General features: G+C 37.7%; 1 protein-coding gene across 2 annotated transcripts in view; it reads right to left on the reverse strand.

The window, feature by feature from the left end:
* C2CD6 (C2 calcium dependent domain containing 6) overlaps positions 1-18,880 on the reverse strand; it is a 197,572-nt gene that overhangs the window by 129,153 nt on the left and 49,539 nt on the right. For both annotated transcript variants that reach the window (XM_023218941.3, XM_023218931.3), the window contains exons 9-11: positions 14,207-14,350; positions 6,034-6,139; positions 4,090-4,168 (exon numbers count right to left, since the gene is read on the reverse strand). In XM_023218941.3, the coding sequence (XP_023074709.1) occupies positions 4,090-4,168; positions 6,034-6,139; positions 14,207-14,350 (329 nt within the window). The remainder of the gene's footprint in view (positions 1-4,089; positions 4,169-6,033; positions 6,140-14,206; positions 14,351-18,880) is intronic.

Consider the following 18,880-nt stretch of genomic DNA (forward strand, 5'->3'; position numbering starts at 1 on the left):
ATTGTGGTGGTCTAGAACTGAACCTGCAATGTCTCTGAATTATGTGTGTATACCACATTTTCTTTATCCATTCATCTATGACATTTAGGTTGTTTCTACATCTTGACTATAGTAAGGAACATGGCAATAAACATAGGAGTGCAAATACTGCTTTGAGATACTGATTTCAATTCTTTTGGATAGACACCCAGAAGTGAAATGGCAGGATCATATGATTTATCTATTTGTCATTTTTTTGAGTAACCTCCACGCTGTTTTCAAAAGCAGTTGCATCATTTTACATTCCGACAGTGTACTAGGGTTCGAATTTCTTCACATCCTTGCCAACACTTGTTGACTTCTTGACTTTTCAGTAATAGCCATCCTAACAGGTGTCGTATCTCATTATGATTTGGATTTGTATTTCCCTGATGATTAATGATGATGAGCACCTTTTCGTATACCCGTTGGACATTTGTAATGTCTTCTTTGGATAAATATGTATTCAAGTGCTCAGTCCACTTTTTTAAAATTTTTTTGCTATTGAGTTGAAAAAGTTCCTTATATGTTTTGGAATATTAGCCCTTTATCAAATATACGGTTTGCAAATATATTCCCTCATTCTGTAGGTTTCTTCTTCACTCTATTGTTTCCTTTACTGTGTAGAAGCTTTTTAATTTGATATAGCCCCACTGTCTGTTTTTGCTTTTGTTGCCTGTGCCTTTGGTGTCTTATCCAATAAATTATTGCCAACACCAGTGTCAATGAGATTTTCCCCTATGTTTTCTTCTAGGAGTTTTACAGTTTCCAGTCTTACATTTAAGTCATTTATCCATTGAGAGCTGATTTTTGTTTATGGTGTTAAGCAAAAGTCTAATTTCAATTCTTTTGCATTTGAATATCCAGTTTTCCCAACACCATTTGCTGAAAAGACTATTCTTTCCTCATTGTGTATTCTTGGCACACTTCTCAAAGATCAGTTCATCACATTTATATGGGTTTATTTCTAGGCTCCCTCTTCTACTCTGTTGGTCTATATGTCTATCTTTATGCCAGTCCATGCTATTTTAATTGCTATATTTTTGTAATATATTTTGAAATCAGAATGTGTGATACCTCCAGCCTTGTTCTTCTTTCTCAAGATTATTTTGACTATCCAGAGTCTTCTGTGGTTCCATATAAATTTTGGGATTGCTTTTTCTACTTCTGTGAAAAACACCATTAGAATTTTGATAGAGATTGCACTGAATCTGTAGACTGCTTTGGGTAGTATAAACATTTTCACAGTATTAAATCTTCAAACTTGAGAAAACAGGATATCTTTCCCTTTATTTTCTTTTTCATTATCAATGTTTTTTAGTTTTCAGTGTGCAAGGTCTTTCACCTCCTTTGAAAAGTTTATTCCTAATTATTTTATTCTTTCTGACGCTATTGTAAACTGGAATTATTTTCTTGATTTCTTTTTTGGGTAGTTCATTGTTAGTGTATAGAAACACAACTGATTTTTCTGTGTTGGTTTTATCTCCTGCATCTTTACTGAATTCATTTATTGGTTCTAACAGGTCTTTTTGTATGGAGTCTACAGAATTTTCTGTATGTAAGATCCTGCTATCTGCAAAGATAATTTTACTTCTTCCTTTCTGATTTGGATACTTTCTATTTTTTTCTTGCCTGATTGCTCTGACTAGGATTTCTAGTACTATGTTTAACAGAAGGGGCAGAATGAACATCCTTGAGCTGTTTCTGATCTTAGAGGAAAAGTGTTCAGTTTTTCACTGTTGAGTATGGTATTTGCTACAGGCTTTTCATTTATAGCCTTTTTTATTAATATATTGAGCTACTTTATTACTATATCTAGTTTTTTGAAGGTGTTTATCCTAAAAGGCTGTTGAAGTTTTTCAAATACTTTTTCATATCTGTTGAAATAATCATGTGGTTTTTAATCCTACATACGGTCGATGTAGTGTATCACATTAATTGATTTCTGTATGAGGAAACATCCTTGCATCCTGGAGTTAAATTCCATTTGCTCCTTTTAATATGCTGTTGAATTCAGTCTGTCAGTATTTTGTTGAGTAGTTTTGAATCTATACTTATTGAGAATAAAAGACGACACATGAGAAGCAAAGAGAAAGGAACCAAAGCATATCAATACAAAAACATCAATGAAACGCAAGGAAAGATAGCATGACAGAAAAAGATAGGCAAAAGTATTACAAGACAGACAGAAACAATATAAAAAATGGCAATAGTAAGTCCTTAATAATGCAATAATTCTTTAAATGTAAATGGATTAAACTCCCCAGTTGAAAGACACAGAGTAACAGAATAGATATAAAAACAAGACCCAAGTGTATTTTATGTAGAGGAGACTCACTTTGGGTTTAAGGACACACATAGGCTGAAAGTGAAGGAATGGAAAAAGATATTCCATGAAAATGGAAACCTAAAAAGAGCAGGAGTGGCCATATTCACATAAAAAATAGACTTCAAGTCAAAAACTGTAAAAAGATGCAAAAATGGCATTATATGATGATAAAGGATCAATACATCAAGAGGATATAACCATTGTAAATATATATGCAACCAATCTTTAAGTGGGAAAAAAAGTAAAAGAAAAAAAGATAACTACCACCAGTGACTGAAAAAGTTACCCTCCATTCTTCCAGTGATATTGAAGAGAGGAACTATGATTATCCTATATCTAAAACTTGAATATTTCAGGTAAAGAGTTAGCTAAAGAGTTAGTATCTCTGCTAGGCTGGTAGATTCCTAGAAGTTAGGAAATGAATCTTTCAAAAGCCTGATATAGCCAGAGAATTAGAAGTGGAGACGAAAGAGACGATTAATGTGTGACAAAAGTCTTATAACAGTAAGTCATTATTCCATTCCATACCTGCAGAATCCAAGACTTTACGTTATATTATTATGTATTTTAAAGTGTAGTACTATACTTTAACTTGCTTTCTTAGTGAATTTAAGAGATTTTTAAAAGACAGCATCAACAGTCCATTTATTAAATCTCTTACTGATACTTTAGGATAAATTCTCAAATGTAACGCTAATCTAATTTCCTCTCCTTCTTCCTCTGCCACACTTTTTCACACACACACACACACACACACTCCTCTGCATAAACACACTCCTCTACATAAAAGAGACCAATAGCTCTATTGTTCGCAATGTCTAATAAAAATGCCTTTTCACAGGTCATAGTTAGTATTTTAACTTTAACTTTTTTCTCATCCTTAAAAAAGTAAAAGAGCATTGGCCAAGCATGGTGGCTTATGCATGTAATCCAAGCACTTTGGGAATTCAAGGCAGGAAGATTGCTTGAGCTCAAGAGTTTGAGACCAGTCTGGGCAACATGGCAAAATCCTGTCTCTACAAAAAAAATACAAAAATTAGCTAGGCATAGTGGCATGTGCCTGTAGTGTCAGCTACTTGGGAGGCTAAGGTGGGAAGACTGGTTGAACCCGGGAGATTAAGGCTGCAGTGAGCTGTGGTTGTGCGACTATACTCCAGGCTGAGTGGCAGAACTAGACCCTGTCTCAGATGATAATAACAATAATATTTAAAAATAAAATAAAGCAGCATTAAAACTTCTTCTTCTTTTTTTTTTTTTTTGAGATGGAGTCTCACTCTGTCACCCAGGCTGGGGTGCTGTGACGAGATCTCGGCTCACTGCAACCTCCGCCCTCCAAGTTCAAGTGATTCTCCTGCCTCAGCCTCCCAAGTAGCTGGGATTACAGGCGCCTGCCACCGTGCCAGGCTAATGTTTTGTATTTTCAGTAGAGACAGGGTTTCACCATCTTGGCCAGGCTGGTCTTGAACTCCCGACCTCATGATCCACCTGACTCAGCCTCCCAAAGTGCTGGGATTACAGGCGTGAGCCACTGTGCCCGGCCTTAAAACTTTTTAATATTCTTAATAGGGTCTAACACTGTTCTTTAAAATTATCCCACCTACCATATGCCGAAACTACAGTGAAATGCATATTTATTTCCTAACAAAAAAGAAATCTACTTAAAGCAAATTATTGTCTTTTTGTGATATAATCACTTTGATTTCAATTATCTTAATAATAAAAAAATCAAATTAGTTTCTTACCTACTCCTGCAACATTTTCAAGCTCCTCTTCAGATTGATCACTTTTCAGGTTTTCAGATGCCTCATCCACATTAGTTTCCTAGAAGCAAAAAAAAAAAAAAGAAAATATATTGGGGAAAATATTTGAAGAACTAAAACATTTTCCTCTGCCTTCATAACCACTTTCATACAATACACCTTCCTCCACACCCAAATTTACAGAAGACAAGAAGGAGATGGGTTTGTGAGAAAAGAATTCAAACAGCACTATTTTAAGGAGCCGCATACTCTGACCAGGAGTTGATGTTCCAAAGAAAAGGTATCCAAGAATGGATGGAGTATTTGAATGATGGATGTAGGAGATAAATATTGCAAGATAAATTACATAATATTGTAACTTCAGGGGGTATGAGAAGATACCCCCAGGAAACAGATTACTTTTTTTATTAGAATACATTTTGGCCTATAACTTAAAAGTGATGTGTCTCTTTACAAAATTCTAAGGAGAATTATAAGGTAAAGTGATCAGTGCGCACTTAAAAAATACTGATCTTTTAATAAGAACCCTAAGTTCTTAGTCCCTTTAATAAAAAGTCCTCCAAAGTGTCTCCAAAATATGAATAGTGTATTGGTAAATACTAATCAGTTTATCCAACAGCAGCAGAACTCTGCCCATTTATCACAGAGGCATTAAAAATCATGAAAATATCAATATGTTATAACTACCATTTGAGACTGTGATCATAGTCAATGTTTTATCCATCCATTGAGAGAGCTATGAATCCTTTATTTCCAAGTCAACATGTATAGGTTAGAGTGTATTTCTAAATATTAAACCTTACTCACATTTCTGATAAGGGTTTAATGTCCAGAAAATGCAAAGAACTCTTACAACTTAACAATAAAAAGAAAAATAACTCAATTTTAAAACTGGCAAAGGATTTGAATAAATTTTATCCGAGGAAGATATACGAATGTCCAGTAAACACATGAAAAGATGTTCACATCATTAGTCATTAGAGAAATGCAAATCAAACCCACAATGAGATACCACTTCAAACCTACTAGGACGGGTATAATAATAATTTTTAAAAGTTAAAAAGGGTAGATGAAGATTTTGATCCTTCATACATTGCTGGTTGGAATGTACGATGATGCAGCTGCAGTGGAAAACAGTTTGGAAGCTCCTCATAAATCTAAACAGGGCATTATTACACAATCCAGCTTCCACTCCTTTATATATACCCAAGAGAATTGAAAACATTTGTTCACACATACACTTGCACATAAATGTTCATAGCAGCATTATTCATAATAGCTTTTAAATAGAAATAACCTAAATGCCCATCAGCTGATGAATGCATAAACAAAATGTGGTATATCCAAATAATGGAATGTTATCTGGAGAGAGAAAAAAATGAAGTACTGGTACATGCTACAACAGGGGTGAAACTTAAAAACATGGCAGGCAAAAGAGGCAAATCACAAAGGACAACATATTGTATGATTCCATTTATAAGAAATGTCTAGAATAGGCTAAAGTTATAGAGTTAGGAAGTTGACTAATTGCTGCCTAGGGCTAGTGGAGGGGATGGAAAAATTGGGAGGTGTTGGCTAAAGGGTATGGGGTTGCTTTTGCAGGTGATAAAAATGTTCTAAAATTGACTGTGGTGATGGATACACAACTCAGTGAATATACTAAAGGTCACTGAGTTCTATAAATGGGTCATTTGTATGGTATATGAATTATATCCTTATAAATTATCAATAACTATTAAACCTTACAAATTATTAATAAATATTCATTGAATGGCACATTATCAAAACAGGTAAGTACCTGAACCATGAAAAGTATTTTATTATATCAAGGACAAAAAAATTGATCATCACTTTTAATTATCATAATCCCATTCTTAATAAAAAGTATTAAAAGCTGTAAATAGGAGAATGTATTATGTCAATTACCTCAGTATCCTTATGTTCCAATTTTGGCATTAGAATGCTTTCTAAATAGTTAGCTTTGTCTATCCATGTATTCAGATTTCTATATTCTTTTTTCATCTTTTCCAGCCTAAAGAAATCAGTTATGAATGAAAAAAGCAAGTGACAGAAGAATATATATGGTATGATTCACAGAAGAATACATGCAATGTGATCCATTTATAAAATGTTCTAAAAGAGACAAACCAACAATATATTGTCTAGGGATACAGTCAAAGGAAAGGGAATGATTACAACAAAAATCAAGGTACTAGTTACATGGGGACAGTTAAGGAGAGGGATGTAATCACAGAAGAGTACACAAAAAATATTTCTGATATTACTGGTGGTGTATTTATTAACCTGAATCATAAATATGTACATAATGGGCTTATCATCATTATTTAGGCTATATATACATGTTATAGAAATTATTCAATATATGTTACTCTTAGTATTTAAACCATAAGTCTTAGTCAGTTTGAGCTGCTATAACAGAATACAACAGACTGGGTGACTTAAACAATAGACTTTTTAAAAATATACTTTAAGTTCTAGGGTACTTGTGCACAATGTGCAGGTTTGATACATAGGTATACATGTGTGACGTTGGTTTGCTGCACCCATCAACCCATCATTTACATTAGGTATTTCTCCTAATGCTATCCCTCCCCCAAACAATAGACATTTATTTCTCACAGTTCTAGAGGTCAGAAAGTCCAAGATCAAGGTGCTGGCAGATCCAGTGTCTGGTGAGAGTAGTTAGTCTTCCTTGTTTGCAGATGGCCTTCTTATATCCTCACATGGTGGAAAGAGATGGATCTTGTGTCTCTTTCTCTTTTTATAAGGGCATTAATCCCATCATTATAACAGTCCTACCCTCATGACCTAATCTAACCCTAATTATCTTCCAAAGGCAATGCCTCCAAATAACATCACATTGGGGATTAGGATTTTAACATATGAATTTGAGGGGACACACATTCAGTCCATAACACTATATATATTATATATATATATATAATTATTCAATACATATACAATATCTTCCACAACAAAGCAAGTGAAAAAAAGGATTATATATATATATAATTATTCAATACATATACAATATCTTCCACAATAAAACAAGTGAAAAAAGGATGTATCTTCTAATCCAAGAAACTTCAAAAAGCTTGAATAACTTAAAGATATAATTAACAAGGATTAAATGGAAGACAGAGAATGTTTCCCAATTCATTTCATGAGGACATAATGGCCTTGACAATAAAACCTGACAAAGACATTAAGAAAAAGAAAAATTACAGTCTAATCTCATTCATGAATATAGATGTGAACATTATAAATAAACTATAGTTTTAGTATAAAAATCTGGTAGTGTGCAGAGACAATTTGAGAATAGCAGTTGAAACTGGGAGGGTTTTTCTCATTTCGAGATTCATGGTAAGATCTAAAGGGCCCGGAGCAGCCTAACCACTGTGAACGCTCAAAACTGACCAGCCAAGTATCTCTTCCAGGACAGTACCCTAGGAAATCTTAAAAAGCATTCCATTATACTACACACACACACACACACACACACACACACCAAATGAAAACATCAGAAGTGTGAATCTGTGAAGCTAGAAGAGTTTTCTAAGCCAATTCTCCTGCAAAAAATTCAGACAAATTAATTTCACATAAAATAGACCAACACACTTTAACAAAGATTAAAACCTGCAATGGATTGCAATGGATTGCAGCCTATCAAATGTTTAAATCTATGAGTTCAAAATAATATTTTAAACATTTTTTTCAGAAACTAAAGTGTAAGACCTTACACTTCTGGTCCACTATAAGTCACTGCCCTAATGTATATACAATATGAAACATTTCATCAATAGGCTCATTTATTTAATTAATAACAGTAATATTAATAATTTTCATAATCTGAGAAGGCTTCACTTCAAAATGGGAAGTCTCAGTAGTGGAACTTTCATCTAAAAATCTCGAATGATTTCATGGCCACCCATAACCATATTATACAATCAAAAAGTCCACGTACATAGAAGCTAAAAATAAGAAAGCAAGGAGTCAAACCCCCTATAACTAGTTTCAGGCTAGCCTCATAACCATTATGACTTTTTCAACAAGCAAGATACTAGTAAAAATGTTACATAACTTTGTCAAAGTTAATTTACAAGTTAAAATTCTTTATATCTTTGTGGTATACCTATTCCAGTCAGGCTTTCAAGATGCAGCATCATCTATTATAGAAGAACTACACTTACACAATCACACTGTAATAACCATTTTCTTAATTAGCGCTTTAGTCCTTTATGTTATTTCACTAATACTAACAACTAAACTAACCCACACAAAATAGATGCTTAAGAAGTAGAAACAGTATTAATTATCTTACTCACTATTATTTTAATCCTAATTACTTTACTGTCTTTATGAATCCTATACATGATAGGTAAAATGAGTATCTCTTCTCTAACTTGAAAAACCATAGACTAGCAATGATATTTAGGTATAAATATACAGACTACGAAGACCTGAAGTTTGATTCTTATATAATCCCTACAACAGACCTTAAACCAGGAGATCTATGACCACTAGAAGTTGATAATTCGAGTAGCCCTACTTATGGACATATCAATATTCATATTCATCTCATTCAAAGAGGTATTACATCCATAAGCTGTTCCATCATTAGGCCTAAAAACAGATTAAATTCCAGGGCCAGAGAAACCATCCTGCAGGCTGCCCCTGACAGGCATATCCCCAGGCTGGGCAAGTAGCCAAGAGCCCATGTTCAGGACCTGAGAAACAGCTCCTCAGGCTACCTCCAGTGGCCACGCCCCTGAGCAGCTTCGCACCTGAATCCCAGACCTGTGAAACGGCCCTGTGGGCAGCCCCCAGCAAAAACATCACCAGGCCAGCAAAGCAGCTGTGCACCCACATCTCAGGCCCAAGAAATATCCCTACAGGCTGCCCCTAGCAGACAGGATTCCAGGCCAGCTGAAGAGCTGTGTGCCCACATCTGAGGCCTAAGAAACAGCCCCACAAGTTGCTCTGGGCAGGCATATTCCCAGGCCAGACAAGCCACTGCATGCCACCCATTTAAGAAACAGCCCAGTGAGACCATCCCTGACAAAGTCACACCACCATCTCTATAGACTCTCTCAGCCTAGGCTACTGAGAAACTTGCAAATACCACTACTATAGATTATAGCTGAAAAACTATATGAAGACTAAACTACTGGATCTACCTAGAACTGGGCCAATGTGCCCTACCAATCTGATATCCCAAGATGTCATACAATATTCATACAAATATTTCCCTGGGAAATCTACTACATACGATTGAAAGAGGTGACTTTTCCATCAGATACACAGAAATCAATGTAGGAACACATGAATTAGGAAAAAGCAAGGAAACGTCACCTTCAATAAAAACAATAATTCTCCAGTAACAGACCCCAATCATAAGGAAACACATGAAATTTCAGAAAAAAATTCAAAATAATGATCTTAAGGAAACTCAGATATAAGAGAATACAGATAGACAATTAAATCAGGAAAACAATTCATGATTTAAATGAGAATTTCAACAAATAAATAGATATAAAAAGAACCAAACGGATATCCTAGAGCTGAAGAATTCGATGACTGAAATAAAATGTAAAACTGTGGACCAGGTATAGTGGCTCACACCTGTAATCCCAGCACTTTGGGAGGCCAAAGTGAGTAGATCACTTGAGATCAGGAGTTCAAGACCACGCTGGCCAATAAGGTGAAACCCTGTCTCTACTAAAAATACAAAAATTAGGCTTGGTGGCTCACGTCTGTAATTCTAGCTACTCGGAGGCTGAGGCATGAGAACTGCTTGAACCCAGGAGGTGGAGATTGTAGTGAGCTGAGATAGTGCCACTACACTCAAGTCTGGGCAACAGAGCAAGACTCTGTCTCAAAAAGAAAAAAAAAAAATAATGAAATGTACAATTGAGACCAGACCACACAGAAGAAATAATTTCTGAACTTAAAGGCAGGTCTATTGAAATAATACAGGCAGATGAAAAAGAATAGAGTGAAGAACAGGACTTACAGGATACAGCTAAAGAAACAAATTATCACATTATGGGAGTTCCAGAAGAAGAGAAGCTCCTATAATCACAAGAAACTGAATTCTTCAAACAACCTGAACAAACTTGGAAGAGAAGCCCTCTAAATAAGAATGCGCTGGCCAACACCTGTATTTCAGCCTTGTGAAATACCTCTTTTTTTTTTTTTTGACATGGAGTCTTGCTCTGTCGCCCAGGCTGGAGTGCAGTGACGTGATCTCAGCTCACTGCAACCTCCGCCTCCCAGGTTCCAACGATTCTCCTGCCTCAGGCTCCTGAGTAGCTGGGATTACAGGTGCCCGCCACCACGCCTGGCTAATTTTTGAATTTTTAGTAGAGATGGGTTTTCACCATGTTGGCTAGGTTGGTCTCAAACACCTGACCTCATGATCGGCCTGCCTTGGCCTCCCAAAGTGCTGGAATTAGAGGCAAGACACACCACGCCCGGCCAGCCTCGTGAATTCAGTTACACTCTGCCCAGACTTCTGACTTACTGTGAGAAAATAAATAGATACTGTTTTAAACAACTAAGTTTGTGACAATTTGTTATGCAGCAATAAAAAGAGAATATACCTAATGACCATTAGTAAACAAATGAAAATTGCAGTATATTCACCAAATGGAGTGCCATAAAACAGCATAGATGAGTCTTAGAAACATAACAGTGGGTGATGTAAGCAAAATCAAATAATGTATTATTTAAGCATCCTACATATATGATTTTTTTAAAAAATTAATTTTCAAAAGGCAAAAAATAAAAACTCATTGAAGTAGTCAACTTCTGGGAAATAGGCAGGAGGATGAGATAGGAGAGAAGCCCATAAGTAGATACAAATTATCCATCATGTTTTAGATTTTAGGTTAGGTTGAGTACTGGTTGGTATCATTATATTATTTTATATATAATTTACATTAGTATTATGGATTGCTATTTTGGATCAAATATTATATTTAAAAGATAATATAGGCTGGGCACGGTGACTCACGCCTGTAATCCCAGCACTTTGGGAGGTCGAGGCGGGTGGATCATTTGAGGTCAGAAGTTCGAGACCAGCCTAACCAACATGATGAAACCCCATCTCTACTAAAAGTACAAAAAAATTAGCCGGGCTTGGTGGCACACACCTGTAGTCCCAGCTACTCAGGAGGCTGAGGCAGGATAATCTCTTGAACTCAGGAGGCAAAGGTTGCAGTGAGCCAAGATCACGCCACTGCACTCCAGCCTGGGTGACAGAGTGAGACTCCATCTTAAAAAAAAAAAAAGAAAGAAAGAAAGAAAGAAAAGAAAAAGGAAAATAATATAAAACACCTACATTGGCTTCCTATTTTTCTTAGAATAAAATTCAAATTATGGTCTATAAGGCTCTGAATAATCTGGTCTCGACCTATCTTGTCTTAAGCCACTTTCCCCCTTGCTTTTTGCTTCATTTCAATGGCTACCATCTTTTTCTAGGCATAATCTCTTCTTATCTTAGAGCTTTCATACATATTCTTACAGTAATTCTCTACCCCTGGATATTTGGTATGCTGACTCCTTTCCTTTAATGTTACCTCAAATATCTTCTCTAATTTTTTTTTTTTTGAGATGGAATCTCGCACTGTCTCCCAGGCTAGAATGCAGTGGCATGATTTCTGCTCACTGAAACCTCTGCCTCCTGGGTTCAAGTGATTCTCCTCCCTCAGCCTTCCGAGTAGCTGGGACTACAGGTGTGTGCCACCACGCCCGGCTAATTTTTTGTATTTTTAGTAGAGATGGGGTTTCACCATGTTAGCCAGGATGGTTTCGATCTCCTGACCTTGTGATCCATCCGTCTTGACCTCCCAAAGTACTGGGATTACAGGCATGAGCCACCGCGCCTAACCCCTTCTCTAACAATTCTTATAAAAATCAGTCACCTCCTTTATTTTCCACTATCTTTTTGATACCTTCGTAGTTGATTTCTTAATTTATAATTTATTTGTTTTGCTTTGTTATGTCTCTACTTATTATACTCTAAGTTCTTTCAGAAAAGATACAATGATCTTTAAAGTGATCACTGTGATTCTGAACTAGGTTATTTCAGACCAATCATCTCACCACACATCTATAAATTCTGGACAAAACATTGTCTAAATTGTGTTGGAAAGAATCACTGAGTTATAAAGATAGCAAGGATTTACATACCAAAGATTCCAGACAGAAAGGAAGTCCAGAGACATGGAGCCCATCATTTGGTGCCATTTTTCCTTCAAAGCATTTATGCCTTGAGATGGCCAAGAAGTTAAAAAGCTGAGCAGAGCTTTGAGATAGACATAAGGATGTCAGAACAAAAACCAGAGACCAGGGCTTGTTGGGATGAGAAGTCCTGGTAAACACCGAGTTGGGACCCCAAAAGGCTTTAAGATAATGACTGTCTCTTTAAATGTTATGACCTAGTTGCTTCATGTGCCTCACACTAGTCCCAGGCCTGACACTAGGAGTAAGAATAAACCACAAAGAGACTAACTCCCCCTCACAGGAACTAAAGCCCAGCTTCAAATCATTTCAATTTCAGTCTTAATTGAATTAAAGTGATCTGGGATTGTTAGTGCTCCTAGCCCAGCTGGTTGCCAGATACAAACGTATACCTTCTCTGTAGGAACATGTAATTAAAATTAAGATCCTCAAAACAGTTCTATAAATTTTCAAATACAATGTCTGGCACTCAATCAAAACAACTAGGCATGTGAGAATATAAGAACTGACTGAAAACTAAGAGAAAAACCCAATAATTTAAATAGACTCCCAGAAGATCCAGATAATGAAATGGTCAGACTTAGATTTTAAAATAGCAATGATTGCTATAAACTGAAAAGGGTACATACCCCAAAATTCGTATGTTGAAATCCTAATCCCTTATGTGATACTAATTGGAGGTAGGGCCTTTGGGAGGTAACTGGGTCATGAGGGTAGAGCCCTCATGAATGGGATTTGTACTCTTACGGTGAGAGACATGAGAGAGATGATCTCCCTCCACAGTGTGAAGATATGGTCAACAGAAGGCAATTTGCAAACCAACAAGAGAGCCCTCAGCAGGGATCAAATCAGCTGGCACCTTGATCTTGGATGTCCCAGCCTCAGAACTGAAATAAATAGAAGTCTGTTGTTTAAACCATTCAATCTATGGTATTTGTTATAGCAGCCTGAGCTGACCAAGACAATAATAATACATATGTCCAAAGAATTAAAAGACAAGGCTGTGGATTTTGGCAGATAAATAGAAACTACAAAAATGAAGGGAAATTCCATAGTTGAGAAATAAAATAACTGAGATTAAGAATTCAATTGATTTAATGGCAGAATGGAAACAAGAAAGAGCTTGTGAACTAGAATATAAGTCAGAAGAAAATCCCTAGACTGAAGCATAGCAAAAAAAGGACAAGAAATACAGAAAAAAAAAAGCAGGAGACCTATGAAATACATTGGTAAATGAGGAGATGGCAAGAATTATGCTTTATCCCTCATAAATGAGTTTTCACCTCAGCTAGGCACAATGTAATCCCAGCACTTTGGGAGGCTGAGACTGGAGGATCACTTGAGGTCAGGAGTTCCAGACCAGACTGGTCAACATAGCAAGACCTCGTCTCAAAAAAAAAAAAAAAAAAAAAAAAAAATAGCCAGGTGTGGTGGTAGTGTGACGTGTCTATAGTCCCTGCTTCTCGGGAGGCTGAGGCAGGAAGATTGCTTGAGGCCAGGAATTTGGGGCTGCAGTGAGCATAATCGTGCCACTACACTCCAACACTCCAATCTGGGCCAAGCTGGGTGACAGAGTGAGACTCTGCTTCAAAAAATAAAAATAAAGGGAGTTTTCACCTCTTTCTTTGGCATAACACTTTTTCAAACAAGATACCTACATTGACAAGTAAAAATCAGAAATAATCTCTGAACCAATGAAACAACAGCACCATAATGAAAGTTTCTGAGCCTACAGCAAGCCTATGTCTCAAAGCGAGAAATTAATGTATTATACAAACAACACCTAAGATGAAAATTTTGAGCTCTTTTGATTTTTTTTTTTTTTTTTTTTTACCTTTCCCGGGGTTGTTGCTGAAGTTTTTCAAGTCGCACTACAGATGTCTGGTCGGAGGATTGCACAGCTGGAGTCCCAACAGTAACATTCAGGTCTGGGGATAAGAATGCTGGATATTCTACTGTCTGTGGTGTAATAACTTTTCTGCAAAATAATAATTAAGTGAAATACTGAAATTATACAAAAGTCCACTTCCAAAATCAGTGGTGGCTATTGCTTTTGAACCCTTCCCTCCTTTACACTTTTCGCTCACCTAGCCACCTTGGGCCATCGAAGGCCAGAGCTAGGAAAAAAGCCAAGAGCCAGAAGTAAGCGCTCTCTTGATTATCCTTACTACTAAACTCAGATCATAGGCAGCAGGGATGGAAAAGGACAGAAGGGCCTGAAGTTCTAATGAGAAGCACAAAGTATCTGAGCCCAGACATCTCTCCAAATCTTTAGACCCAAATTTCTATCTCTTTTTTTTTTCAATTTCTTTTTTTTAAATTATACTTTAAGTTCTAGGGTACATGTGCACAATGCGCAGGTTTGTTACATATGTATACAAGTGTCATGCTGGTGCGCTGTACCCATTAACTCGTCATTTACATTAGGTATTTTTCCTAATGCTATCCCTTCCCCCTTCCCCCCATCCCACAACAGGCCCCGGTGTGTGATATTCCCCATCCTGTGCCCAAGTATTCTCATTGTTCAATTCCCACCTATGAGTGAGAACATGCAGTGTTTGGTTTTCTGTCCTTGCAATAGTTTGCTCAGAATGATGGTTTCCAGCTTCATCCATGTCCCTACAAAGGACAGGAACTCATCCTTTTTTATGGCTGCATAGTATTCCATGGTGTATATGTGCCACGTTTTCTTAATGCAGTCTATCATTGATGCACATCTGGGTTGGTTCCACATCTTTGCTATTGTGAATAGTGCCACAATAAACATACATATGCATGTGTCTTTATAGCAGCATGATTTATAATCCTTTGGATATATACCCAGTAATTGGATGGCTGGGTCAAATGGTATTTCTAGTTCTAGATCCTTGAGGAATTGCCACACTGTCTTCCACAATGGTTGAACTAGTTTAATATTTATTTTTAAAATCTATTAATTTTTTGGAATGTATTTTGTGCCAGGTACAATGTTCATATGGCTATGTATGTTACCTCATTCACTTTTCACAGCAAGCCCATCAGATGAGAGTTATTAGATCCTATTTCATATATAAGAAAGCTAGTATTAGAGAGATTAAACAACTCCTCCCAAGGTCTTACAGCTGGTAAGTGGCAAAGCTAACATTTGAATACAGTCTCTTTGACAATAAAGTTTAGATTCTTAAACTCTATTCTATACTATGCATAGCAGTAAGCACCTTAAACTCAACATGTCCAAAATAGAACTCACCATTTTCCCCTTCTCCAAATATGCTCTTTCCTAAGTGTTCCCTGGTTCAGGAAATAACAGCACCAAATGTATAGCCAATGGTCCCTAAATGTGAACATCTTTTTTCCTCCTTTCCCCTTCTGTCATCTTCCATCTCCAATCAGTCACTTCCTAATTACAGGAGATATAGCTAAACATTCTAAATACTTTACATAGTAGTTTGTTCCTCTGTTCCATTATATTAGGGTTGTCCATAAAAATAGAACCAATAGGATGTATATATACATAAATATATTTATGATAAGCAATTGGCTCATGTGATTATGGAGGCTGATACGTCCCAAGATCTGCAAAGTTAATCAGCAAGCTGGAGACCCAGGAGAGCCAAAGGTATAATTTTAGACTGAATTCAAAGGCCTGACAATCAGGAGAGCCAATAGTGTAGTGCCAGTCCAAAGGCTGGTAGGCTGGAGATCAGATCCAGAAGAGCTGATGTTTCAGTTTGAGTCCAAGGGCAGGGAAAAGTTAATGTTCCAATTCAAAGACAGTCAGGCAGGAGGAGTTCTCTCTTACCCCAGGGTGAGTCAATCTTTTTGTTTCATTCAACTTATTGGATGAGGCCCACCCACACTAGGGAGAGCAACCTGCTTTCCTCAGCGTGCCAGTTTAAAAGTGAATCTCATCAAAAACACCCTCCTCTCAGAACAATTTTTGACCAACAGCTAGGTACCTTATGGCTGCCACTAACATGTCATTAGATCTGTTGCATGATATGACCCAAATGGCAGAGCAGCTTGCATGGCAGCCTGGACCTGTTGCAGAGCCTTCTCTTGTTCTGGGTCCCACTCAAAACTAGTAGCTTTTTGAGTCATCCAGTAAGTGGTCCAGAATAACACACCCAAAGTAGGAACAGATTACCTCCAAAATCCAAAGAGGCCCACCTGTGGTTATTTCTCCAGGTGTTGTATCTCTTTTTTGTTGCAGGAGAAGCCAGATGCAACAACTCATCCTTCACTGTGTACAGGATATCACCACCCATACCATGGACCCCTAGAAATTTCACTGAGGTAGAAGGCCCTTGAATTTTTGTCATATTTATTTCCCACTCTCTGACACAAAGATGTTTTATCAATAAGTCTAGAGTAGTTGCTACTTCTTGCTCACCGGGTCCAATCAGCACGTCATCAATTAAATGGACCAGTCTGCTATTTTGTGGAAGAAAAGGGCAATCAAGATCCCTGGAAACTAAATTGTAATGTAGGGCTAGAGAGCTGACATACTCCTAAGTTAGGACAGTGAAGGTGTATTGCTCACCTTGCCAGCCAAAAGCAAACTGCTCCTGATGGTCTTTATTAACAGGCATGGAGAAATAAGCATTTGCCAGATCTGTAGCTGCACTCTAGATACCAGGGGATATGTTAATTTGCTCAAACAATGAAACCACATGTGGTGTAGCAGTTGCAATTGAAGTTGTAACTTGGCTAAGCTCACAAGAATCCACTGTCTTCTTCATCTGTCTTCTTCACAGGTCAAATATGGGAGTTAAATGGAGATGTGGTGGAAATCACCATTCCTGTGTTTTTCAGGTCCTTGATGGTGACACTAATCTCTGCAATTCCTCCATGCAGTATTGCTTTCGGTTTACTACTTTCATAGATGGAGGGAGTTCTATGGCTTCTTCTTGGCCTTTCCCTACATAATAGCCTTCAATCAACAGATCAGGAAACCAATGATTCTGCCAGTTACTGAGAATATCTATTCCAATTATGCATTCTAGAAAAAGGGAAATAACTACTGGATATGTTCAGGGACTCACAGAGCCAACTGTGAGATGGACCTTAGCCAAAACTCTATTGATCACTTGAGCTCCATAAGTCCTTACTCTGATTGATGGACCACAGTTACATTCAGAGTCTTCTGGAATTAGTGTTAGTTCAGAGACAGTGTCAAGTAGTCCCCAAAAGCCCTGATTGTTCCCTTCTCTCTAGTGCACAATTACCATGATAAAAGGCCACAGGTTCCTTTGGGGAAGACTGGGAGAAATATTAACGGCATACATTTTTGGAAGTATACTAGGGTCCTTTCTTGAGGTCATCCAACCTCCCTTTCATTAAAGGAGTTCTGAGTCTATAAAGTAGATCAAATCTGGGAATTGATTGAGAGGTCATGACTCTGTTTTTATGATGCAGGTTAGACTTTTGTTCCCTCAACATAGAACTTTTCTGCTTATACAGATCAGGTTAGAATTCAGTAGGCTTCCTATCTATTCATGTCTAGAAACACAGGATCAGATAGCCAACACCACAGGTCTGCACTACTAAGACTATTCTTTTTTTTTTTGAGACAGAGTCTCGCTCTGTCGCCCAGGCCGGAGTGCAGTGGCCGGATCTCGGCTCACTGCAAGCTCCGCCTCCTGGGTTTACACCATTCTCCTGCCTCAGCCTCCCGAGTAGCTGGGACTACAGGCGCCCGCCACCTTGCCCGGCTAGTTTTTTGTATTTGTTTAGTAGAGACGGGATTTCACCATGTTAGCCAGGATGGTCTTGATCTCCTGACCTCGTGATCCGCCCGTCTCAGCCTCCCAAAGTGCTGGGATTACAGGCTTGAGCCACCGCGCCCGGCCCTAAGACTATTCTTATTGCTTACTTGATTCTACTGTCCATTATGGTAACCATACCCACCTTGCCTTTGGCAGTTGAATGTCTTCACTTGGTTCCTGCCACCCTGGGACCCAGTTACTCCCACTGCATTTAAGTTTCCCAGTTCAGTGACTGCAGGTGCCACTGTAAAGTCTAGCCCCACAGGGAAGAGCAATCACAGGGCTCTTCAAGGATGCCAGGGTACCCTTCACAAACTCATTTCTCATAGTCATGGTAAAACGTGTGTCTTTTGGACCCTCTCAGGATGGGTGAGTCGATCTTAAATGGCAAGTCCACTCTAACATAATGTCTCTGAACCTCTAAAACCCTTCCTCTACATTAATCGAGCATTTCTAACTAATTCACTGTGAGCCATCTTTTGGTTCCTTTTTCAGTCATTCAACTAAACAAGCTATGAGAACCCTTTCTAACTCCCCAAGCTGCAGCATTAAATGCAAAAATCTCTGCTTAGGCCAGCTGCAGTGGCTCACACCTGCAATACCAACACTTTCCAAGTCTGAAGTGGGTGGATCGCTTGAGCGCAGGAGTTCGTGACCAGCCTGGGCAACACGGCAAAACCCTGTCTCTACAAAAAATACAAAAATTAGTCAAACGTGGTAACAAATGCCTGTATTTCCAGCTACTTGGGAGGCTGAAGAGG

The sequence above is a fragment of the Piliocolobus tephrosceles genome, chromosome 11 (genome assembly GCF_002776525.5).
Source record: "Piliocolobus tephrosceles isolate RC106 chromosome 11, ASM277652v3, whole genome shotgun sequence".
NCBI classification, from domain to species: Eukaryota; Metazoa; Chordata; class Mammalia; order Primates; family Cercopithecidae; genus Piliocolobus; species Piliocolobus tephrosceles.